General features: G+C 43.7%; 1 protein-coding gene and 1 long non-coding RNA gene across 17 annotated transcripts in view; both read right to left on the bottom strand.

Moving 5' to 3' along the window:
* Window positions 1-26,505, bottom strand: part of mbnl1 (muscleblind-like splicing regulator 1) — a 93,587-nt gene that overhangs the window by 7,698 nt on the left and 59,384 nt on the right. For 7 of the 16 annotated variants that reach the window (XM_029724843.1, XM_029724845.1, XM_029724841.1 and 4 more), the window contains 8 exons: window positions 7,515-7,685; window positions 7,184-7,234; window positions 6,737-6,949; window positions 6,005-6,244; window positions 4,715-4,768; window positions 3,516-3,669; window positions 2,566-2,601; window positions 911-996 (listed from right to left, as the gene is read on the bottom strand). In XM_029724843.1, the coding sequence (XP_029580703.1) occupies window positions 911-996; window positions 2,566-2,601; window positions 3,516-3,669; window positions 4,715-4,768; window positions 6,005-6,244; window positions 6,737-6,949; window positions 7,184-7,234; window positions 7,515-7,685 (1,005 nt within the window). The remainder of the gene's footprint in view (window positions 1-910; window positions 997-2,565; window positions 2,602-3,515; window positions 3,670-4,714; window positions 4,769-6,004; window positions 6,245-6,736; window positions 6,950-7,183; window positions 7,235-7,514; window positions 7,686-26,505) is intronic. The other 9 variants (XM_029724848.1, XM_029724850.1, XM_029724855.1 and 6 more) reach the window with 7 other exon arrangements.
* On the bottom strand, window positions 9,580-9,907 carry LOC115169335 (uncharacterized). Its single transcript, XR_003870847.1, has 2 exons — window positions 9,718-9,907; window positions 9,580-9,679 (listed from the first exon to the last, which is right to left on the bottom strand). It is a non-coding gene; the product is annotated as an uncharacterized LOC115169335 (long non-coding RNA).

Genomic DNA, 26,505 nt, shown 5'->3' with positions numbered 1-26,505 from the left:
TTGTCATGGTCTGAGAGTCTTTAGGTGCCTTCAGACAAACTCCAAGCAGGCTGTCATGTGCCTTTTACTGAGGAGTGGCCTCCGTCTGGCCACTTTACCATAAAGGCCGGATTGGTGGAGTGCTGCAGAGATGGTTGTCCTTTTAGAAGTTTCTCCCATCTCCACAGAGAAATCTGGAGCTCTGTGAGAGTGATCATTGGGTTCTTGGTCACCTCCCTGACCGAGGCCCTTTTCCCCCGATTTCTCAGTTTAGGAAGAGTCTTGGTGGTTCCAAACTTCTTCCATTTAAGAGTGATGGAGGCCACTGTGTCCTTGGGGACTTTCAATGCTGCAGACATGTTTTGGTACCCTTCTCCAGATCTGTGCCTCAACACAATCCTGTCTCGGAGCTCTACGGACAATTCCTTCGACCTCATGGCTAGGTTTTGCTCTGACATGCACTGTCAATTATCGGACCTTATAAAGACAGGTGTGTGCCTTTCCAAATCATGTCCAGTCAATTGATTTTACCACAGGTGGACTCCAATCAAGTTGTAGAAACATCTCAAGGATGGTCAATTAGAAACAGGATGCACCTGAGCTCAATTTTGAGTCTCATAGCAAAGGATCTGAATACTTGTGTAAATAAGGTATTTCTGTTTTTTAATTTTAAAACATTTGCAAAAAAATCGATAAAACAGTTTTCGCTTTGTCATTATGTGGTATTGTGTGTAGATGGATGAGGGGGAAAAAAATATTTCATCCATTTTAGAATAAGGCTGTAACGTAACGAAATGTGGAAAAGGGGAAGGGGTTTCCGAATGCACTGTACATGAGGGAGAGAGAGAGAGAGAGAGAGAGAGAGAGAGAGAGAGAGAGAGAGAGAGAGAGAGAGAGAGAGAGAGAGAGAGAGAGAGAGAGAGAAGCAAACCTGATTGGCTGAGGCGGTTGCGAAGGGAACGCTTGTGGCAGATGTGGTGGCTGCAGACGCTTGCGTACCACCGTGCATCATGGGTACTTTTGTCAAAAGGGAAAATCAGATAAGCAAAAACCCATAGAGGAGGAGTAGAGTGTGGCCAATTGGGCACCAGGCAAACGTGAGGGACAGGAGAGGGGGGAGAGGGGCAAGGGCCCGATTCTAATTCAATAACTCACTTCCTTTCTCTCTGCCCTCGCTGATGCATACTTGAAGATCTGAGAGGATTGGATACGTTTAAGCAATATGATGCAGAAAAGACCTAGCCTAGAAGAAGGTTGGGTTGGCAGTAACCATATTGCTTAAACACTTCCAGTCCTTTCTGATCTGAGAAGGGAAAGACACGAGGGAGAGGAGAAGGGAGTAAGTTATATGATTGGAATCTAGCCATGGATGTTAAAGGGATAGGGATTCAGATTGGTACATCTGTGGATGGCATATTGAGGAGTAAGTTATATGATTGGAATCTAGCCATGGATGTTAAAGGGATAGGGATTCAGATTGGTACATCTGTGGATGGCATATTGAGGTTATACCAGACAAAAGCGGTATAGAGTCTAAGGAATATTTACAGTAACATGTTTGGTAGTACACCTGAAACAGAATAAAACGTACATTAAAACATACACTGAGTGCACAAAACATTAGGAACACCTGCTCTTGCCATGACAGACTGACCAGGCAAATCCAGGTGAAAGCTACAGTATGATCCCTTATTGATGTCACTTGTTAAATCCACTTCAATCAGTGTAGATGAAGAGGAGGAGACAGGTTAAGGAGGATTTTTAAGCCTTAAGACAATTAAGACATGGATTGTGTATGTGCTATTCAGAGGGTGTATGGGCAAGACAAAAGATGCTTTTGAACGGGGTATGGTAGACGGTGCCAGGTGCACTAATTTGAGTGTGTCAAGAACTGCAATGCTGCTGGGGTTTTCCCGCTCAACAGTTTCCCGTGTGTATCAAGAATGGTCCACCACCACACAAAGGACATGCAGCCAACTTGACACAACTGTGAGAAGCATCGGAGTCAACATGGGCCAGCATCCCTGTGGAATGCTTTCAACACCTTGTAGTTCGTGTGTCAACGAATCGAGACTGTTCTGATGGTAAAAGGGGGTGCAACTTAATATTAGGAAGGTGTTCCTAATGTTTTTCACACTCAGTGTATATCGCCAGTATTACAATTTATAGTTATGACTAAACACAGTATTATTATTTTTTAAATGACAAAGGAAATGTGCAAATGAGTAGATATTATATGCCACAACCAACCCTGTGACTCAGTCAAAGCAAAGGCAGATCCAACTACATGTGGATCTGACCATTCTGAGGATTATTAAATGGAGGGAAATTAAAACTATTAGCCTGATCCCAGATCTGTTTGTGCTGTCTTGCCAACACCTATGGTTATTGAGTGCTCCTATCTTGCTAACTCCTATGGTCACTCGTGTGACAACGACCCTAGCAGTTGACTAGACCGCACAAAAAAGTGGGAATCATGCTATAAAACTATATGGGTTCACTCAGATGTGATGGTTAGATAGATTGATGTGCGAGTCACTGGCAAGGCTGAAAGCTAATTGGTGGAGAAGGAAAGCTGGAACCTACCAACACCGGCGGTGGGGGTCATGCAGAATATTGAGCCTGCCCAAATGCACATCATGCAGTGCAACAGGAAGTGTACAACAGGAAGTGGATCGGAAAAGGGGGAGAGAAATCAAAACAGCCCGTCACAAGGTTCGTTAGAATGAAGGAAGAGATCAGGTTAATTAATTAACTGGACAGCATTCAGTAACACAGTAAGTAGTCATCAGTGGAAATACAGGTGTGCTGACCAGGGTTGGGAAAAATTTAATTTAAATTCCAGTTAATTCAAAATGCAAACCTAATTCCAATTCCAATTTAACACATATCTAATTGAAAACCATTGAAGAGAATTTGAATTGGAATTTCAGTGTTTCTAAATTGACTGGAATTGAAATGGAATTGACCCCAACCCTGGTACTGACCAAACTAGACAATAAGGAGAATCAGGTAGAGAGTCAATACAGATCAGATAAAAACATGGATATTAATGTGCAATAAACAGTGATAATAATAGTAATAGCAATCATCAATCAATGAATATAAATAGTAAAAGTCATAATAATAATCATAATAGTGACACATAGCATACACACACGCTCAAGACAGAATCGAAACAGTGTAGCAGCTGAATATGGAAGCAGGACATACATTATGTTGCCAAACAGATGCAAGGGGACAGAAAGGAAACACTTCCCAATGCAGTCTCCATCTGACCACATGCACAGCCCCCCAGCCCAAACCAAAGCACATTACCAGCGAGAGAACCTGAACACCTCCACCACTTTCAGATTTAGATGGCGGCGTGGAGCCTTTAACATTGTTATAACAATGTTTGCACTGTTCACCTTCTACGTACTCTAACTCTATTGCTGAGCTCTATCTACCTTCAATGTCCAGGCAGGTCTACTCGTTTTAGTTCTACGTATGAAAGAGACCATATGAAAGCAACGTGGGCGCCCTGGGAGCCATACCTGAGGGGAGGAAGGCAGCCTGCTGCTGAAACTGCATGTTGGCCAAGGCGTGTTGGTACTGGAGCATGCCAGTGTTGAACATGGCAGAAGCCCCATTAGGCTTCTCCAGGGCTGCCCGCTTGGGCATGGGTGGCATGACACTATGGGGGATCCCCTGCCCAGCCCCAATGGAGGGAGGGAAAGAGGGATGGGGGAGAGAGAGAGAGAGAGAGAGAGAGAGAGAGAGAGAGAGAGAGAGAGATTGGAGAAACAAACAACGAGAGAGAATGAGAGAGAAAGAGGTGTGTGAGGGAGGCGTGAGAGAGGGTGTGTTGGAGGTAAAAATGGGAAAGAAAACAAAAAAGAGAATTGTTGTTAAGTTAGAGGATAAAAGAACATCACAACAACAACGTGTGACCGTGTGTAACACCAGCAAGCAAGCAGCAGTCTACATCATTACTACACAAGCAAGAGCATGGCACTAACTGGGGCTACATAGTGACTCTATAAAGCATTCATATCCATGATACAATCAGTTACTAAGCTTAATATGGAGGATATACTGTATAAATACACCTTGCGCTGACTTAATGCAACTAAAGCAAGCATTGCTCTATTAATAAAACAATAAGGCAGCTAGAATAGGAAGGGATAGGAAGCATAGAGAGAGAGAGGGCTGCACTGCTAGCGCCATGATCAACTGAATTATGAGCAATCTTCTTAACTCGGGTGGGAATGGATCCCTACAATATGACTTTAGTCCTATCCCACTCAATCAGACATGCACTAGGAACAAATACATGCATATATACTGTACATACATACTACTGATTTACAACACATTGTACATAAGCTAGAGCCATGCCACCATTTACATTTACTGTTAAAAGCTAAAATGTCCTCAACCCTCTCCTACTGTTAACATAAGCTACAGGTGATTAATTGATTGTGGCCCTTTTTTACAGATTCACTTGTCGAATCGATGTTTGTTTGGGAAGCAGGTTTTTAATCGCAAACATGGTGGAGATGGTCAATTCAGTCAAAGCCGGGAAGGAAGCCACAATCAGTTTATCACAGGCAATAATGACACATATAGCAACAGGAGAAAAGAAAACACATTACGATAACAAACAATAATTAAAGTAGCTATATCTGGGTTAAGACATTGCACTACGACAACAAAGCCACATGCCAAGCTAAAAGGTGAAAGGTCATAGTACCAGGTCAAAGGTTGCGTCGAGGGGTCGCTTCAGTGATTTGACAGCCGACTGAGTCTTAATTAGCAGGCAGCGAGCACATGATGGCAATGGGCCAATGGGGTTCAAGCGCATTAACATAAACCAGCAAGCAGAGGTGCATCATGGGGGCAGCAGTGCAGTTCGGGTAGGTGAGAAAAAAAAACAAATAAAAAAACAAATCATTGGAATGCAGTATACAAGGGGATAACATGACTAGGGCATGCACAGTGTGTAGACACTACAGTACTACGCTGAGCGCTACAGTACAGTACATACATGGTCATGAGTTCAATAATGGTCTAGCTAAATCAAATACTGTGAAAAGATGTAAACAAGAATAAAATGGAATGTACACTGTCATTACTTCAAAACACTGGGCATTGAGTGATATGATCACACTTTAAAAGAACTATAACTTATGAAGCATTCATAAACCCTTTATAAGGTCTAAATAAATGCTTCATAAATCATTTATGAACAAATGTCATACTTTATGAAGTGTAGTATAGGGTTTATACCACATCTGGTATAGCACCAGATGTAAGGACCTGTTATATAACCTTTATATAGTGTGACATTTGCTTATAAATGATTATGAAGCATCTATGCAGGCCTTATAAAGGGTTTATGAAGACTTTATTAAGCAAAATGAGCTATAGAATGTTTAAAGTGTGACAAGTGGGACAATTAAACGATCAAAAAGCAATACACTCTAATCTTTCACTGTGCACATCATAGTCATTGTCTCATTACAATGATTACACCACAACGTTTGTTTTTTGCTCTTCATACAAAGCATGGCAAATACTAGGAACAATAGACAAGTGTTACAACGCTAGTTTAGCTGTGGATGTTCAGCTAGAGAGGAATGACCATTGTTATATTAGACTTAGGCTGCAGTCAGATAAGCACATTAAATGCATTGAATGCCAAGAGGAACCTATGCAGGGGAAGCACACATTGAGACAGAGGATGTAGATACAGATACGATCAGTCAGATCAGCTAAACGTCTGTTTTTTTTATCAGCTAACGCCATCAGGCAGAGAAAAAGACTGAGCCATATAATATAATAGAGACGTTACCTGTAGGCACATATCTAAGATCAGTTTCTCTGCTTACCCTCCCCAAATCCTAACCATATCCATTGCAACGTCAAAACACATAACTGACCTTAGATCTGTGGCTACGGGCGGCTTCATCCTACTGTGTGTATTTCCTCATTCCTACAATGCGACTGTTTCCTAGATGATCCAAGATGGCGGACTACTCACCATGGTTGCGGCGGCAGTGGCCTGGTTCACCTGATGCTGTGCAGCCTTGATCTTGGCCTGCAGGTGGGCCGGAGGGTGGAAGTACTTGCACTTCTCCCTGGAGCAGCGGCCCTTGATGTAGTCCATACACACGGTGACCGTGTTGTCGTTGGTGTCAATCATGGTGCTGTCGGAGGGGTGGGAGAAGCGGCAGTCATTCTCCCCCCGGGAGCAGTTGCCCCGCTGGTACTCACGACACACCTGGCAATGGGGAGAGGGTGTGGGGGAGGGATGAATACATGGATATACATTGATACACACTAGCTTGGTTTCCATCCAATTGGTGACAGATTTTCATGTGAATATTCTAAAATCTGCATAAAGAAAATATCCACCGCCATTTATCGCATAATTCATTTTCATAATTCATATGAACGCATAATTCATTCATTTTCATTCATTTCATTATCTATCAGCATTTATAAAATTGGACCAAAACTTCCTGTTTCCATCACAACTGTCGTGATTTTTTTTTATACGGTATGACTTTACACACATAAAAACTGTAGATGGAAACTTGGTTACAGCCATACAGACATAAGCATTGAGCAAAGTCACTGTGTGTTGGACATGGCATTTGAAGGGCAGCAGAGGGCAGCACTGGCTTTTTGTTAACACAGCATGTTGTGGCCTAGAATCAGTACAGGCTGCTGGAGCGGGGGAAGGGGTTGTCCGTCAATCTGAATCTCTTACCTCCAGTCTGTCTGTCCTCATGAGTTTCTGTGCAGCTGCGGCTGCAGCATTGGGGACCTGGCCATGGTTGGGGTGGCCTGCCATGAGGACCTGCGGGCTGGGCATGATCTCTGCCTGCATCAGGCCAGGCGATACCGGGCCCAGGTACGGGTTGAAGGCTGCTGCCGCTGCGCTGGCATTGGTGGCCAGGCCTGGTGCCATAGAGAACATAGGCTGCAAACGGGAGGAGGGGGTGGGCAGATAGAGACAAGGGTCAAAGGTGAGAGGTTATATTTCCTGGTATGTTAAATGTACTGTAGTCAATGTTATGTGGCTTATCTAAACTGATACTGAATTCCCTATATAGTGCACTGCTTTAGGGCTCTGCATGGTCATAAGTAGTACACTATATAGGGAATAGAGTGCCATTTGAGACGCAACCGACTGTAAGTGTTGTCATGTAATTACTTGATGTAAACTGAACCTGTTGCTGTCTTGGACCAGGTCATAGAGACTAACCTGGATTGGCAAAGGTTGAATAAAATGAAGAGGGGTTTCAGGTCCTGGCATTCAGTCACAGTTCAGTTATATTCTTTTCCACTCATGTGTATGTGTGTGTGTGTGTGTGTGTGTGTGTGTGTGTGTGTGTGTGTGTGTGTGTGTGTGTGTGTGTGTGTGTGTGTGTGTGTGTGTGTGTGTGTGTGTGTGTGTGTGCATTTGTGCGCACATTTGTGCATGTGTGTGTTCTCTCACCATTGTGTATGTGTGTGACTTCACATCCCTACTGTATTTGTCTCACCATAGGCTGTAGCTGTGTGCCGGGCATCATGGCGTTTGCGAGTTGCATCTGCTGGGCCAGCATGGCCATGTTCTTCTGTTGGATTAGGTTGTTCCTGCCGTTGATCTCCAGCTGGGTCTTTAGGTGGCCAGGAGGGTGAAGGTACTTACAGTTCTCCCTGGAACAACGGCCCTGAGAGAGGGAGAGGGAGGTGCGATAGGGGAGTGGGGGGGGGGGAGGTGTTGCACAGCAAGAGAGAGAAGCAATGTGTCAAAGTAAAGTAAGTTGATTCAGATTCAGACAGCCCTGCTTTAAAGATGTCCTCCAGAGACAACAAACTTCAAGGAGACTGCCTCGCCTGGTTCACCAACTACTTCTCTGATAGAATTCAGTGTGTCAAATTGGAGGGCCTGTTGTCCGGACCTCTGGCAGTCTCTATGGGGATACCACAGGGTTCAATTCTCAGGCCAACTCTTTTCTCTGTATATATCAACGATGTCGCTCTTGCTGCAGGTGATTCCTTGATCCACCTCTATACAGACGACAACCATTCTGTATACTTCTGGCCCTTCTTTGGACACTGTGTTAACAAACCTCCAAACGAGCTTCAATGCCATACAACACTCTATCCGTGGCCTCCAACTGCTCTTAAATGCTAGTAAAACTAAATGTATGCCCTTCAAACCATCGCTGCTCGCACCTGCCCGCCCAACTAGCATCACTACTCTGGATGGTTCTGACTTAGAATATGTGGACAATTACAAATACCTAGGTGTCTAGCTAGACTGTAAACTCACCTTCCAGACTCATATTAAGCATCTCCAATCCAAAATTAAATCTAGAATCGGCTTCCTATTTCGCAACAAAGCCTCCTTCACTCACGCTGCCAAACATACCCTCGTAAAACTGACTATCCTACCGATCCTCGAATTCGGCGATGCCATCCGTTTTGTCACCAAAGCCCCATATACCACCCACCACTGCGACCTGTATGCTCTCGTCGGCTGGCTCTCGCTACATATTCGTCGCCGAACCCACTGGCTCCAGGTCATCTATAAGTCTTTGCTAGGTAAAGCTCCGCCTTATCTCAGCTCACTGGTCACTATAGCAACACCCACCCGTAGCATGCGCTCCAGCAGGTATATCTCACTGGTCATCCCCAAAGCCAACACTTTGGCTGCCTTTCCTTCCAGTTCTCTGCTGCCAATAACTGGAAAGAATTGCAAAAATCGCTGAAGTTGGAGACTTATATCTCACTCACTAACTTTAATCATCAGCTATCTGAGCAGCTTACCGATCGCTGGAGCTGTACACAGCCCATCTGTAAATAGCCCACCCAACTACCTACCTCATCCCCATATTGTTTTTATTTACTTTTTTTTGCTCTTTTGCACACCAGAATTTCTACTTGCACATCATCATTTGGACATCTATCACTCCACTGTTAATTTGCTAAATTGTAATTACTTCGCTACTACTAACTCCTTACTCCTTTTGCACACACTGTATATAGATTTTCTATTGTGTTATTGACTGTACTTTTGTTTATCCCATGTGTAACTCTGTGTTGTTGTTTTTTTTTGTCGCACTGCTTTGCTTTGGCCAGGTCGCAGTTGTAAATGATAACTTGTTCTCAACTGGTCTACCTGGTTAAATAAAGGTGAAATTAAAAAAAATAATAATCAAAGAGTTGGTCTGTTGGGAATTAGTGATGTCATCAGCCTCGTCCCCCTTGCTTGAGGAACAATAGAGGAGAAATAGAGAACAAAAGAGGAAAGGACCCCCCCCACACACACTTTTGCTATGTCATGACTTACCTGGACCACCTATTGAGAAGAGCCTTTTGTTAAGTAAATCAGGTGTTAAATGAGGTGAAAAGGAGACTGGAGTGCCACTTTCAGCTGACCACTGTGTGCGTGTTTCTGTGTGACTGTGTGTGTGTGTGTGTGTGATATGCTGGGAGCTGTTTATAGCTGCACGCACCTAACCCTGTTTCACCCTAGGTCTGGGCTATGCCTGGCACTAACTAATTGTTAAGGGATCTTTATTTCTGCTCTATCCTGTGGGACAGAGATGTCTATGTGTGTTTCTTTGTGCATATGTCAGTGCGTGTGTCTTTATGCATACTTGCACATGTGTGTCTTCATACATGTGTATGTTCAGGTCAGAAGAGGGTCTCTGTGACCCTATTTTTTATTTTTTTTCAATTTTACTGTTATTTTACCAAGTAAGTTGACGGAGAACATCTTCTCATTTACAGCAACAACCTGGGGAATAGTTACAGGGGTGAGGAAGGGGATGAATTAGCCACCTGTAAGCTGCAGATGATTAGGTGACTGTGATGGTATGAGGGACAGCTTGGGAATTTAGCCAGGACACCGGGGTTAACACCTCTACTCTTATGATAAGTGCCATGGGATCTTTGATGACCTCAGAGAGTCAGGACACCCATTTAACATCCCATCTGAAAGACAGCACCCTACACAGGGCAATGTCCCCAATCACTACCCCGGGGGCATTGGGATATTTTTTTAGACCTGAGGAAAAAGTGCCTCCTACTGGCCCTCCAACACCACTTTCAGCAGCATCTGGTCTCCCATCCAGAGACTGACCAGGACCAACCCTGCTTAGCTACAGAAACAAGCCAGCAGTGGGATGCAGGGTGTTATGCTGCTGGTGCAGGGTGGTGTGCTGCTGGTGCAGGGTGGTATGCTGCTGGCTGGATGGACTGCAACCCAGACATCCAGCTAGGCTACATGTCAGACAGGAGATATAAATACATTTCACTCATATGATACATAGATATTGTATCACAGGGCAATATGAGGTCAAACTTCAAAGCGTCAGTGCCAAGAGATAATGAACTAGGAGAGATCGTTTTATGCTGTCTGCTAGGAATACACACTGCCAAGAAGGAGGGGTCTGAGTCGCAAAAATACTGGTGGACTGGGGTCAGAATAGTTCAAGTGTCACACACAGGCGTACACACACACTGGAGTCATGTTCATGTAACAGGTGGCGCACACACATCATGCACATAGCCCTGTTCTTTACGACAGATATTTATTTACTGACATTCCATGGGCACAGCTGAGCCGACCGGCCGAGGCAGCAGGGTCCTCCCACTGTGGACACACTGGTTGAATCAACGTTGTTTCCACATCATTTTTATGAAATTACATTGAACCAATGTGGAATAGGTGTTGAATTTACATCAGTGCCCAGTGGGCACACTCAATCACAAATAGAGCTGCTGCCTGGGTGCTTCTCAATAGTCTAACATATATGCCTCTCTTTGTCTCCTTTCCTCTATTCGCAATGACATGAAATACTTGGACAGGTCAAAGGAAGCAAATTCCTGGTGGGCATTCTCCATATTGCTTTCATCCTGGGTTTTCAGATCAGTGGAGAGGAAGGAAAGGAGATAAGGAGAGGAAACCACGTTGGACAATTAGGATGCGCCCTCAGAAGTTTCGTTACTCAGATACATAAGAGTGTTATTGTGTCTGCGTCACAGCACACCACGTCAGTCACAACTACAACAGGAGACGTAACGCCTCGGGACAGTGTGTGTGTGTGTGTGTGTGTGTGTGTGTGTGTGTGTGTGTGCGCGCGTGTTATGCCTCTCGGACAGTGTCTATCACAAAGAGAGGGACGTCTAGCCTACGCAGACATCTGACTTGTTGAGACTTGTGACTCAGAAATGTCAACAACTGGGTCAGATTTGAACTCATGATCCCTGCCTCAGCACTGCTGTGTGACTGACTGGCTGGTTTAAGCACTGTTATTAAACCATATCACTACATGTACTTAACCTAAATTGCTATAGATAATGGTGAAGGCTTAACGACTGGCATGTGAAATGTAGGTTAAATGGTAAATGGTTGAAAGTAGGCTTGGGCGATATACCGTTTATACCATATATCTGGGTATTTAAAAATATGATTTTCAATATGGTATTTCTTTTGAATATATATTGTTATGGGGGGGAGGGGCTGCTACGCCACTGCTTATACCTAACTATAAGTTAAGTATAACTATAAGAAATCTAAGATGTGTCAAATAAATTATATCTAGCTCAGGACTCCAGCTATGCATTTGGTTTGCTAATTTGCTAACTAAGAGGCACGATTTCAAGATCAAGCTTCTTCGTTACAGCATAGACATTCAATCCCCTCCTGGATCAAGATCCCTGTTGTCTAAATTGTATTTATACAAATAGCGCCCCTTGTGTGCACATTCACTAATACGTATACCCAGGTATGGTACAGAAACGGAATGACGGTATGAAAATCTGGATACCGCCCAACACTAGCTGAAAGAATCAACCTCTCTGTCATTCAAGTTAAATGGTGCACGCAGGCAGACGGGCTGTGTGCTCTATGTGATGGTAACACATCACCAAGTTAACAGGAGTTATGATTGTAAACATGTTCAGAGAGGTCAAAAAGGAGAGGCCAAATTGAAATATCGATACAGTTCTTAGACTGGACTGATGGACTAACTGGCTAATGTACAAAAGCTGTGAGTCAGAAACTTGGAGAGAAATTATGCAGAGCTTGTTTTGAAAGAGGTTCTAGACCCATACAGAACTGTTCTGAAAAGATGTTCTAAATCTACAGATGACTTTCCTGAAAAGAGATTTGGTCATCCAGAGGTGGTGCTCGTAATGACCGGGGACTTTAATGCAGGGAAAATAAATCAGTTTTACCTCATTTCTACCAGCATGTTAAATATACAACCAGAGGAAAAAAACTGTTGGCCACCTTTACTCCACACACAGAGATGCATACAAACCTCTCCCTCGCCCTCCATTTGGCAAATCTGACCATAATTATATCCTCCTGATTCCTGCATACAAGCAAAAACTAAAGCAGGAAGTACCAGTGACTCACTCAATACGGAAGTGGTCAGATGACGCAGATGCTAAGCTACAGGACTGTTTTGCTAGTACAGACTGGAATATGTTTCGGGATTCTCCCGATGGCATTGATGAGTACACCACCTCAGTCATTGGCTTCATCAATAAGTGCATCGATGACGTCGTCCCCACAGTAACCATACGCACATACCCAATCAGAGCTGCTGATTTCAAGGAGTGGGACTTTAACCCGGACGCTTATAAGAAATCCCGCTATGCCCTCAGACAAACCATCAAACAGGCAAAGCGTCAATACAGGACTAAGATTGAATCGTACTACACCGATGTAAGACCTTCAAACAGGTCAATAGTCACACCAGGACGAGTACTCTGAGCATGCGCTGACCAACTGGCAAGTGTCTTCACTGACATGTTCAACCTCTCCCTGACTGAGTCTGTAATAACAACATGTTTCAAGCAGACCACCGTAGTCCCTGTGCCCAAGAACACTAAGGTAACCTGCCTAAAGGACTACCGACCCGTAGCACTCACATCTGTAATTATGAAGTGCTTTGAAAGGCTGGTCATGGCTCAAATCAACACCATTATCCCAGAAACCCTAGATCCACTCCAATTTGCAGATCACCCCAACAGATCCACAGATGACACACTCCACACTGCCCTTTCCCACCTGGACAAAAGGAACACCTATGTGAGAATGCTATTCATTGTCTACAGCTCACCGTTCAATACCATAGTGCCCTCAAAGCTCATCACTAAGCTAAGGATCCTGGGACTAAACACCTCCCTCTGCGACTGGATCCTTGACATCCTGACAAGCCACCCCCAGGTGGTAAGGGTAGGTGACAACTAGAGCTTTACCGATTATGATTTTTCAACACCGATACCGATTATTGGAGGACCAAAAAATAGCTGCTGCCGATTAATCGGCCGATTTTTATATATATTTGGAATAATGACAATTACAGCAATACTGAATGAACACTTTTATTTTAACTTAATATAATACATAAATAAAAATAAATTTAGTCTCAAATAAATAATGAAACATGTTCAATTTGGTTTAAATAATGCAAAAGCACAGTGTTGGAGAAGAAAGTAAAAGTGCAATATGTGCCATGTAAAAAAGCTAACGTTTAAGTTCCTTGCTCATGTAACAGTGTAGGTTCCGTCCCTCTCTTCGCCCCAACCTGGGCTCGAACCAGGGACCCTTGCACGCATCAACAACTGACACCCCCGAAGCATCGTTACCCATCGCGCCACAACGCAAGGGGAAACCCTACTTCAAGTCTAAGAGCGAGTGACGTCACCGATTGAAACGCTATTAGCGCGCACCACCGCTAACTAACTAGCCATTTCACATCGGTTACACTCACCCCCCCCTTTTCCGCAGCAACCAATGATCCGGGTCAACAACATCAATGTAACAGTGCAGGTTCCGTCCCTCTCTTCGCCCCAACCCGGGCTCGAACCAGGAACCCTTGCACACATCAACAACTGACACCCCACGAAGCATCGTTACCCATCGCGCCACAAGAGCCACGGCCCTTGCAACGCAAGGGGAAACCCTACTTCAAGTCTAAGAGCGAGTGACGTCACCGATTGAAACGCTATTAGCGCGCACCACCGCTAACTAACTAGCCATTTCACATCGGTTACACTCAGAACATGAGAACATATGAAAGCTGGTGGTTCCTTTTAACCTGTTGGGGATAGGGGGCAGTATTTGCACGGCCGGATAAAAAACTTACCCGATTTAATCTAGTTACTACTCCTGCCCAGTAACTAGAATATGCATATAATTAGTAGATTTGGATAGAAAACACTCTAAAGTTTCTACTGTTTGAATGGTGTCTGTGAGTATAACAGAACTCATATGGCAGTCAAAACCCTGAGACAAATCCTAACAGGAAATGGAAATCTGATGTGTGGAATCACTTCAAACCTTTGCCATTGAAACACACAGGGACTTATTAATCATTTAGCACTTCCTAAGGCTTCCACTAGATGTCGACAGTCTTTACAAAGTGGTTTGAGTCTTCTATGGTAGAAACTGACCCAAAGAGAGGCTTGGGAAGTTGGTCACAGGGGGAGGGCTATTACTACTATGACGCGGGCGCCCATGGGAAACCTTTTATTCCGAAACGTTTAGTAAGACAATGCAATCGTCCGTCTTGAATATTATTGAAGCTCTGGTTGAAAAAGGCCCTAAAGATTTATGTTATACAACGTTTGACATGTTTGAACGAACGTAAATATTTTTTTTTTGCACATTCGTGACGACATGTCCCGCACGCTTCAGTACATTATGAGTAGCCTTCGGAACGAGCTAACAAGAAGGAACTATTGGGACATAAATTGTTAACTTTTTCGAACAAAACTACATTTGTTGTGGACCTGGGATTCCTGGAAGTGCCTTCTGGTGAAGATAATCAAAGGTAAGGGAATATTTACAATAGTATTTTTGATTTTAGATGGTTCCAAGATGGCGCTAACATGTATCGCCTAGCCTATTTTTCTGAGCATACCACGTAGTTTATTGCAAAGTGTGATTTCCCAGTAAAGTTATTTTTAAATCTGGCAATGCGGTTGCATTCACGAGATGTTAATCTATAATTCTTTGAATGACAATATTACATTTTAACAATGTTTTCGAATAGTAATTTTGTAAATTGTAGCGCTGATCCACCGGAAGCATTTGAGGGAAAATATTTTCTGAACGTCACGCGCCGATGTAAAATGCTGTTTTTATATATAAATAAAAATGCATGTATGTGTAACATGATGTCCTAGGAGTGTCATCTGATGAAGATTGTCAAAGGTTAGTGCTGCATTTAGCTGTGTTTTGGGTATTTGTGATGTATCTAGTTGCTTTGAAAATGGCAGTGTGATTTTTTTTAGCAGGGTACTCTCCTAACATAATCTAATGTTTTGCTTTTGCTGTAAAGCCTTTTTGAAATCGGACAACGTGGTTCGATTCAGGAGAGGTGTATCTATAAAATGGTGTAAAATAGTCATGTTTGAGAAATTGAAGTTATAGCATTTATGAGGTTTTGTATTTCGCGCGACGCGATTCCACTGGCTGTTGACTAGGGTGGGACGCAATATTCCCAGTTAAGAAGTTTTAGGTTGAAGTTATTATAGGAATTATAGGACTATTTCTTTCTATACCATTTGTATTTCATATACCTTTGACTATTGGATGTTCTTATAGTCACTATAGTATTGGCAGCCTAATCTCGGAAGTTGATAGGCTTGAAGTCATAAACAGCGCTGTGCTTCAAACATTGCGAAGAGCTGCTGGCAAACACAGGAAAGTGCTGTTTGAATGAAATACGGAACCGTTCCGTATTTTATCGAACGGGTGGCATCCATAAGTCTACATATTGCTGTTTCATTGCACAACCTTCAATGTTATGTCATAATTATGTAAAATTCTGACTAATTAATTACGGTCTTTGTTAGGAAGAAATGGTCTACACACAGTTCGCAACGAGCCAGGCGGCCCAAACTGCTGCATATACCCTGAGTCTGCTTGCACAGAACGCACGAGTAGTGACACAATTTCCCTAGTTAATATTGCCTGCTGACATGAATTTCTTTTAACTAAATATGCAGGTTTAAAAATATATACTTGTGTATTGATTTTAAGAAAGACATTGATGTTTATGGTTAGGTACATTGGTGCAACGACAGTGCTTTTTTCACGAATGTGCTTGTTAAATCATCCCCCGTTTGGCAAAGTAGGCTGTGATTCAATGAGAAATTAACAGGCACCCCATTGATTATTTGCAACGCAGGACAAGCTAGTTAAACTAGTAATATCATCAAGCATGTGTAGTTAACTAGTGGTTATGTTAAGATTGATTGTTTTTTATAAGATAAGTTTAATGCTAGCTAACTTACCTCGGCTCCTTGCTGCACTTGCATAACAGGTGGTCAGCCTGCCACGCAGTCTCCTCGTGGAGTGCAATGTAACCGGCCATACCCGGCGTCCAAAAATGCCGATTACCGATTGTTATGAAAACTTGAAATCGGCCCTAATTAAATCGGCCATGCTGATTAATTGGTCGACCTCTAGCAACAACACATCTGCCACGCTGATCCTCAACACGGGGGCCCCTCAAGACTGCGTGCTTACTCCCCTCCTGTACTCCCTGTTCACCCAGGACTGCATGGCCAGGCATGACTCCAACACCATCATTAAGTTTGCCGACGACACAACAGTGGTAGGCCTGATCACCGACAATAATGAGACAGCAAATAGGGAGGAGGTCAGAGAGCTGGCTTTGTGGTGCCAGGATAACAACCTCTCCCTCAACGTGAGCAAGACAAAGGAGATGATTGTGGACTACAGAAAAAGAAGGACAGAGCACGCCCCCATTCTCCTCGACGGGGCTGTAGTGGAGCAGGTTGAGAACTTCGAGTTCCTTTGGTGTCCACAACACCAACAAACTATCATGGTCCAAACACACCAAGACAGACAAAGCCTATTCCCCCTCAGGATTTGGCATGGGTCCTCAGATCCTGAAAAGGTTTTACAGCTGCACCGTCGAGAGCATCCTGACTGGTTGGCATGGTATGGCAACTGCTCGGCCTCCGACCTCAAGGTACTACAGAGGGTAGTACATCACTGGGGCCAAGCTTCCTGCCATCCAGGACCTCTATACCAGGCGGTGTCAGAGGAAGGCCCTAAAAATGGTCAAAGACTCCAGCCACCCTTGTCATAGACTGTTGTCGGCAAGCAGTACCGGAGAACCAAGTCTAGGTCCAAAAGGCTTCTTAACAGCTTCTACCCCCAAGCCATAAGACTCCTGAACAGCTAATCAAATAGCTACCCAGACTATTTGCATTGTCCCCACCCCCTCTTTTACACTGCTGCTACTCTCTGGTTATTATCTATGCATAGTCACTTTAACTCTACCTACATGTACATACTAGCTACCTACATTGTATATAGCCTCACAACTGTTATTTTACTGCTGCTCTTTAAATATTAGTTATTTACATGTTTTACTTATCTATTTTTTACTTAACACTTATTTTTCTTAAAACTGCATTGTTGGTTAAGGGCTTGTAAGTAAGCATTTCACTGTAAGGTCTACTTACAGTGAAATGTTGTATCTGGCGCATGTGGTATTCGGCGCATGTGACCAATAAACATTTGATTAGAACTACGAAGAAGTGTTCTGAAAAGAGGTTCTAGCTCTAAGCAGAACTGTTCCCAAAAAGAAGATCTAAAACTGAGCAGAAGTGAGCATATTCAAAGCTACTAGTATGGGCTCAAATCTCATGAGCTGAACTGGCATTCATAAACATTCTGACACATAATGGTGAGCAGCGAGGGGGAGCTCTGAAACAGAGCTGCAGCTCTGATAGCAGTCAGCCAGAGACTGGCATGCGGGGTGGGGGGGCTAGTTAACGAGCCGTGAGGGATCACGTTGCGCTCCTCCCCACCTGACCCCATCCGTTCCACGTTGGACTTACTCTAGTGGCATTCGGCGAGGGAGGACCGTTGACCCCCGCAGAGGAAACCATTAGGGCCTGACATTACTGCCACGGCTGCTCTGCTGAGTCATCTCTTATGCAGAAATAAGAGCAGTGGCTAAAGAAGGCTGCCATTTTGAATAGTGAAATATGCCCCAGCAGAGGAAATGTCAGCCTGTGTACGCTGTGCAGGGGATAGCCATAGTGATTCACATACGGTAGCGTAACCCTGCGTCAGTGAAATACTAGAACCTGCTGCATGAGAAGTCCTTAGTGACGGTCAGAGACAGAGAGGAATGAGGGGGAGAGAGAGAGTGTAAGAGTGATAAGGTAGAAGGAGCAAGAGACACACGCCAACAGAGATACATGTAGATGGATAGAGATAAAAAGAAAGAGATTGGCAAAGAGAGAGAATGAGAGATAAATAGAGATACAGGGAAAGAGAGACAGTCAGACAGATGTTCCCTACTCATATGATGTTTTCTTGCTTCTGTGCTGTTATTACATCAGGGGCCTTGAAGAGCACCCACCAAGTACACGGCAACAGACCAGCCCAGTGTTCCAGTCCTAACAACAGCCAAATTCCAGCACTAACAACAGCGGAATCCCTGCTTGCTCCCTGATCCCTCACAGATACATAAAGGAAACTCTGTAATGGAACGCCACAGACTTATAAAGGCATATAATCACTATTATTTCGTAAGGAGAGGAAAAGCAAGGCACACTACAACAATGAAATTGTCTTCATTTTTCAAATATCCTATACATCCATATGCAACAGTTCCTTATATCTCTGTCTAATGTAAGTTATCATTAGTATACTTTCATTATAATGAGAACCACATTATGAGAAGCAGCTGGGTAATACTGTTTCATAAGAATAGTCTTTTAAATATAGCCTGACAAATCTGAGGTCTCTCTTTCCTCTCTTTCCTCTGCTGGTGGAAAACAAGCCTTATTCCACTGTTCTAAAGTACCAGGGGCCTCATTTATAACCATTGTGTATATTTTATACTAAAGACCTTCATGTGCCATTTCAGAAAAATATTTAGATTCATAAACTTGGTGTACACCATGTTTCCGTTATAAATCTGACCCATCATGAAATTGTGCGCGTGTGAATGAGCATTATACAGTGAGGGAAAAAGTATTTGATCCCCTGCTGATTTTGTACGTTTGCCCACTGACAAAGAAATGATCAGTCTATAATTTTAATGGTAGGTTAATTTGAACAGTGTGGTTCAGTTGGTAGAGCATGGTGTTTGCAACGCCAGCATGGTGTAAAGCCTTTTTGAAATCGGACAACGTGGTTGGATTCAGGAGAAGTGTATCTTTAAAATGGTGTAAAATAGTCATATGTTTGAGAAATTGAAATTATTAGACTTTTGATGTTTTGAATTTCGCGCCCTGCTGTTCGATTGGCTGTTGGCTAGGCGTTCCGCTAGCGGAACGCCTAGATGCAAGAAGTTAGAGTGTGCTCCTAATCTCAGCTCGTTACCTGTATAAAAGACACCTGGGAGCCAGAAATCTTTCTGATTGAGAGGGGGTCAAATACTTATTTCCCTCATTAAAATGCAAATCAATTTATAACATTTTTTACACGCGTTTTTCTGGATTTTTTTGTTGTTATTCTGTCTCTCACTGTTCAAATAAACCCACCATTAAAATTATAGACTGATAATTTCTTTGTCAGTGGGCAAACGTACAAAATCAGCAAGGGATCAAATACTTTTTTCCCCCACTGTAATTGTCTACTTGGAAAAATTGCTGTAGGCAGTGGTAGTCTACGCACTTCCATGCAAAACATCAACTGTCTGTTCAGCTGTTAAATTCTACTGTATATTATAAACCGAGCTCCCTTTCGGATGCATAGAGCAAAGACTTGACTAACAGGCACAATTAAATGAGACATGCGCATGGTTGTTGTATGGCTACTTCGGGAACTTTATATGGCCAGAAAAGGTGAGGAATTTATTCTGTAATGGTTATGATATATGCTATGTAAACTCAGCAAAAAAAGAAACATCCTCCCACTGTCAACTGCGTTTATTTTACCGATCCTCGACTTCGGCGATGTCATTTACAAAATAGCCTCCAACACTCTACTCAGCAAACTGGATATAGTCTATCACAGTGCCATCCACCTTGTCACCAAAGCCCCATATACTACCCACCACTGAGACCTGTATGCTCTTGTTGGCTGGCCCTCGCTACATATTCGTCACCAAATCCACTGGCTCCAGGTCATCTATAAGTTTTTGCTAGGTAAAGCCCCACCTTATCTCAGCTCACTGGTCACCATAGCAACACCCACCCGTAGCACGCGCTCCAGCAGATATATTTCACTGGTCATCCCCGAAGCCAACACTTCCTTTGGCTGACTTTCCTTCCAGTTCTCTGCTGCCAATGACTGGAACGAATTGCAAAAATCACTGAAGTTGGAGATCTACCTCTCTAACTTTAAGCATCAACTGTCAAAGCAGTTTACCGATCACTGTAGCTGTACACAGCCAATCTGTAAATAGCACACCCAACTACCTTATCCCCATATTGTTATTTATCTTCTTGCTCTTTTGCACCCCACATCATCATCTGCACATCTATCACTCCAGTGTTAATGCTAAATTGTAATTATTTCGCCTATGGCCTATTTATTGCCTTACCTCCCTAATCTTCTACATTTGCACACACTGTACATAGCTTTTTCTATTGTGTTATGGACTGTATGTTTGTTTACATGTAACTCTGTGTTGTTGTTTTTGTCGCACTGCTTTGCTTTATCTTGGCCCGGTTGCAGTTGTAAATGAGAACTTGTTCTCAACTGGCCTACCTGGTCAAATAAAGGTGAAATAAAAAATAAAATAGATAAAATAAAAAAGTTCAGCAAACTTAACATGGAGGGTCATGTCAGGATGAGCCTGCAGGAAGGGTACCACATGAGAGAGGAGGATGTCTTCCCTGTAACGCACAGAAATGAGGTTGCCTGCAATGACAACAAGCTCAGTCCGATGATGCTGTGACACATCACCCCAGACCATGACGGACCATCCACCTTCAAATCGATCCCGCTCCAGAGTACAGGCCTCGGTGTAACGCTCATTCCTTCGACGATAAATGCGAATCCGACCATCACCTCTGGTGAGACAAAACCATGACTCGTCAGTGAAGAGCACTTTTTGCCAGTCCTGTCTGGTCCAGCAACGGTGGGTTTGTGCCCATAGGCGATGTTGTTGCCGGTGATGTCTGGTGAGTACCTGCCTTACAACAAGCCTACAAGCCCTCAGTCCAGCCTCTCTCAGCCTATTGCGGTCAGTCTGAGCACGGATGGAGGGATTGTGCGTTCCTAGTGTAACTCGGGAAGTTGTTGTTGCCATCCTGTACCTGTCCCGCAAGTGTGATGTTCGGATGTACCGATCCTGTGCAGGTGTTGTAACACGTGGTCTGCCACTGCAAGGACGATCAGCTGTCCGTCCTGCCTCCCTGTAGTGCGTCTCACAGTATGGACATTGCAATTTATTGCAGCATGCCTAAGGCACGTTCACGCAGATGAGCAGGGACCCTGGGCATCTTTCTTTTGGTGTTTTTCAGAGTTGGTAGAAAGACCTCTTTATTGTCCTAAGTTTTCATAACTGTGACTTTAATCTTAGTCTGTAAACTGTTAGTGTCTTAACGACAGTTCCACAGGTGCATGTTCATTAATTGTTTATGGTTCATTGAACAAGCATGGGAAACAGTGTTTAAACCCTTTACAATGAAGATCTGTGAAGTTATTTGGATTTTTACAAATTATCTTTGAAAGACAGGGTCCTGTCTTTGTTTCTTTTTTTGCAGAGTTTTTTTTATCTGTATAAATTAAATATTTTCTACTCAAGAAATTTGACATGACAGTATTCAGACGTAGCCTACAAAATGGATCGCATTGAGCAAAATAAATAGCTTTTCTATTTACTACTGTGAAGTGGGTCCAAAAATGAGAGTTGGGACGAATGGTAGCCTATCCTACCTTGTTGTAGGCCTACAGGCTATTTCGCGAGTATGAAACCATCACTGTCAGAAAAGGTGAAGAATGCAAAGATAAAATAAATCGATATTCGCTTTTCTCACTAATGGAAAATGATTGCATCTTGTTATTATATTTAGCCACATGTTTTTTTGTTATAAATAAGAGTGTCATCATACATATATTCCACATTTGCACAAAGCTACTAGGCTACTTTTGCCTTCTTGCAATGCAATACTTCAACCACTAGGTCTAAAGTTTGTAGGAGGATAAGCACTTTCTCATGTCACGTTCAGTTTTTAGAAATGCCAATTGTTGTGTGAAAACTGGCGCACGCATGTTTTGTGGCATATTTTTCACATACATGAGGCCCCAGGTGGCTTGAAGCTGACTATTCAGCTCTAAGCAAAGCTTGTAATAAAATATCATACGTTAAGAGAAATAAATGGATTAAAAGGGTTTGATCTATTTGCAAGTAAAGTAGGGTATTTTCACTCTTTTTGCTGTGTCATTCATACCTAACAGATGTTTGTGCGAGACAGAGAATAGGTGAGGAGACACTATAACCTTGCTAGCTGAATAAGCTGAAACAGGTTAATTCAACTTAAAGATGGAACCTTAATCATATACTTTCTCCTTCGTTCATCTCTCCCTCCTTCTCCCCTCAGAATCAGGGACACTGCTCTTATTTGGTGCTGAACGGAGCAAGATGGTTGGCTAGAGAAACAAGTGCAGACACACACCATACTTTGTCACCGTGTGGGATTTAAGCAAACAATGAATCAGCCTGCAAAGAATGCTGGGAGGTGCCGCACCACTTCCTGTGAAGGCAAGAGGACAGAGCGGCGAGAAGCTCTGAGTGTGTGTGTGTGTCTGGACAGAGGACAGAACAGCAAGGAGCTTTTAGACACCTTGGCACGCTATCACTGAGTCATCTAATCCTCACGCCCTCCAAAACACACACACACCAGACACAGAACAGACACACACACTACATTTACCCCCCCCCCCACACACCTGCAGAATCCAAACACACGACTCCTCATATGGGCTGTGTTTATGTTCTGTATATAATCACACAGGGAGGAGTAGAGGCTAACCGCCAGGCCCCATCCTTTCACTCTGTTTGACTGTTGGGGAACAAAGCTCCATTCACAGTGTGTGTCTGAGGATAGGGGGCTTTTCATCTCTCAATACGGCTGTCCAGAAGTCACTGGGACAGAGAACAGAGGCAGAGATAAGGCTTCTCATCAGTGATCACAACACAGCAGGCTACAACAACAGAGCGACTGGGAAACTAACAAGAGGCAATAACTGTGACTATGACTCTAAAACAATATAATGCACTGGGGAATACAGAGAACACATACACACGCTAATACACACTGGAAAACACGTTTCTCTCATCTACCCCATCCTTATACACAAGGTACACTCAGGCACATACTGATCCAGTAACCTCAGTATGTACTGTACATACAATGTACACACACTGACATAGCAATCCCCCTACACCCCCCCCCCCCCCCCCCCACACACACACACACACACACAGCCAGCACATTATGCGAGGAGGCTTTTGCTGCTCACTGCACGGCCTGCACCACGCGTTCATCTGGGCGGTGTAATGGCTCTCTTAGGGGACACAGGTGACACTGGTAATGACTTAGGGCTCAATGGTGTGACACACACACACACACACACACTCACACACACTGGGCTTAGTGGGCAGGGACCGGCTCTGTCCAGGGGGCTTATGGTGGCATGAAGGGTCCGGAGAGCGTTAATCTATGATTAGAGCTATGACAGCCCCCAGTGACATATTAACTATGACCCTAAACTATGTGGGAGAGAGACAGACACAAACCAGACCACACAGCATGTCACAGCCACACAGAGGGGTTTACGTAATGTAGACTGACAAAGAGAGCTGGCTTTAGAAATCTGTTTTTAAGTTGGGGCTATACCAAAACATTAAGAACACCTGCTCTTTCCATGACATAGACAGACCAGGTGAATCCAGGTGAAATCTATGATCCCTTATTGATGTCACTTATTAAATCCACTTCAATCAGTGTAGATGAAGGGGAGGAGACAGGTTAAATAAGGATTTTCAAGCCTTCAGACATGGATTGTGTATGTGTGCCATTCAGAAGGGTGAACGGGCAAGACAAAAGACTTAAGTGCCTTTGAATGGGGTATGGTAGTAGGTGCCCGGCGCACTGGTTTGTGTCAAGAACTGCAACGCTGCTGGGTTTTACACACTCAACAGATTCCTGTGAATATCCCGTCCACCACCCAATGGACATCCAGCCAACTTGACATAACTCTGGGAAGCATTGGAGTCAACATGGGCCTGTATCCCTGTGGAACGCTTTCGACACCTTGTAGGGTCCATGCCCCCTCTAATTGAGAAACTCAAATTGAAGGCCAACCGGGGTACTGCAGGCTGTCATTAACAACTAAATTGTTCTTATATCTTTTTCTGTGTGCGATTTTAAAATAATCAGTTCAAGGACATACATCCAGTGTATTATAATCAATTATACCATGATTGTCTTCCCAAACATATTTTTTTACATGAACATCGACCACAACGATCGACATTTTCCCATTCACTATAATGGGGGATCCTGTTTTCTGCAAGCAGTGCCTGCAGTACCGCTGTCGGCCTTGAACTACCGTGGCTTAAAAATGAGAGGTGGCAGTCGTTCTCCTTTGGGTTATACGTAGAAAAATGGAGGGAACATTTTCCCTGATAACTCGGTGGCCTTGTACGTCTGTGTCGCATGTACACACAACCAGACACACACACACACACACACACACACACACACACACACACACACACACACACCCCATGTCACTGACATGCCTACTTATAGAGCTGTTCTCACTTGAAGAGAGTGGTGGCTCTCAGGAATGCCCATGGTCAAGTATCAAGTATACAGTAGCACAAATGTCACCCCCTGGTTGTGTTGATTGACTAATAATTCAGATTGGCGGGTAACTGAAAAATTGCATTTTTCCACAGCCGCAGTCAGTTAAGGTCCATGTAGCCTATATTATCTGGATATTCTCCCCTCTCCAGTCCCTCTCTTTCTCTTAGCTTTCTACAAACTTTGTTCAAATTGCAAGCATGGAAATGGTATCTTAGCAACCAACCTTTGAAAAGTCAAAAGCTGAAAAGTTGAGAGAGGTCTCCCCATTTTTGTGTACAGTATACATTTCTGTTTCTCAATATATCTCATCCCACTCTCTCTCTCTGCCTACAAAACACTAAGACATGATAAGAACACCGATAAGAAATAGCATGTTTCTGCCCCACTATAGGATAATCAGTAATTTGGCAGAGTTGTCCCGTTAATCCTGTGTTATATCATTATATACAATTACAGTAATCTGATCTCTTAACTGTAATCCTATGAATTGCATAGTCCTAATCCTGTATCAACATCAGATTATCTCCTAATAATAATAATTTGTTATTACCGGCCAAGGTAACCTGCCTAAATGGCTATCGCCCCGTAGCACTCACATCTATAGCCATGAAATGCTTTGAAAGGCTGGTCATGGCTCACATCAAGACCATCATCCCAGACACTCTGGACCCACTCCAATTCGCATACTGTCCCAACAGATCCACATATTACACAATCTCTATCGCACTCCACACTGTCCTCAACCATCTGGACAAAAGGAATACCTTTGTAAGAATGCTATTCATTGACTCCAGCTCAGCATTCAACATTATAGTCCCCTCCAAACTCATCACCAAGCTTAGGACCCTGGCACTGAACACCTCCATCTGCAACTGGATCCTGGACTTCCTGACGGTCCGCCCCCAGCTGGTAAGGGTAGGAAACAACACATCCGCCATGTTGACCACCAACACAAAGGCCCGTCAGGGATGCGTTCTTGGTCACCTCCTGTACTCTCTGTTCACCCACGACTCCATCACCATCATCAAGTACATCACTGGGACCGAGCTCCCTGCCATCCAGGACCTCAAACCAGGCGGTGTCAGAGGAAGGCCCTAAATATTGTCAAAGACTTCAGCCACCCAAGCGATAGATTGTTCTCTCTGCTACCCCACGGCAAGCGGTACCAGTGCACCAAGTCTGGAACCAACAGGACCCTGAACAGCTTCTACCCACAAGCCATAAGACTGCTAAACATGGCTGCTAAATAGCTAATCAAATGGCTACCCGGACTACCTGCAATAACCCTTTTTTTTCCTACTAACTTGCAACCACTCTATGCACACACACTGGACTCTACCCACACACTCACACATACTTACACTGACAGACCAATACACACACACACACACAAACATAAACCCACACACATGATGCTGCTACAGCTCAGTCTATTATCTATCCTGTTGCCTAGTCACTTTACCCCTACCTATATGTACATAGCTACCTCAAGTATCTCGTACCCCTGCACATTGACTCGGTACTGGTACTCCCTGTATACAGCCATGTTATTACCTGGTACCCCTGCACATTGACTCGGTACTGGTACTCCCTGTATACAGCCATGTTATTACCTGGTACCCCTGCACATTGACTCGGTACTGGTACTCCCTGTATACAGCCATGTTATTACCTGGTACCCCTGCACATTGACTCGGTACT

This window comes from Salmo trutta, chromosome 31, assembly GCF_901001165.1.
Source record: "Salmo trutta chromosome 31, fSalTru1.1, whole genome shotgun sequence".
Classification (NCBI taxonomy): Eukaryota; Metazoa; Chordata; class Actinopteri; order Salmoniformes; family Salmonidae; genus Salmo; species Salmo trutta.
The sequence above is the reverse complement of the archived record's forward strand: the minus strand, read 5'-3'. Positions and strand labels throughout refer to the sequence as shown.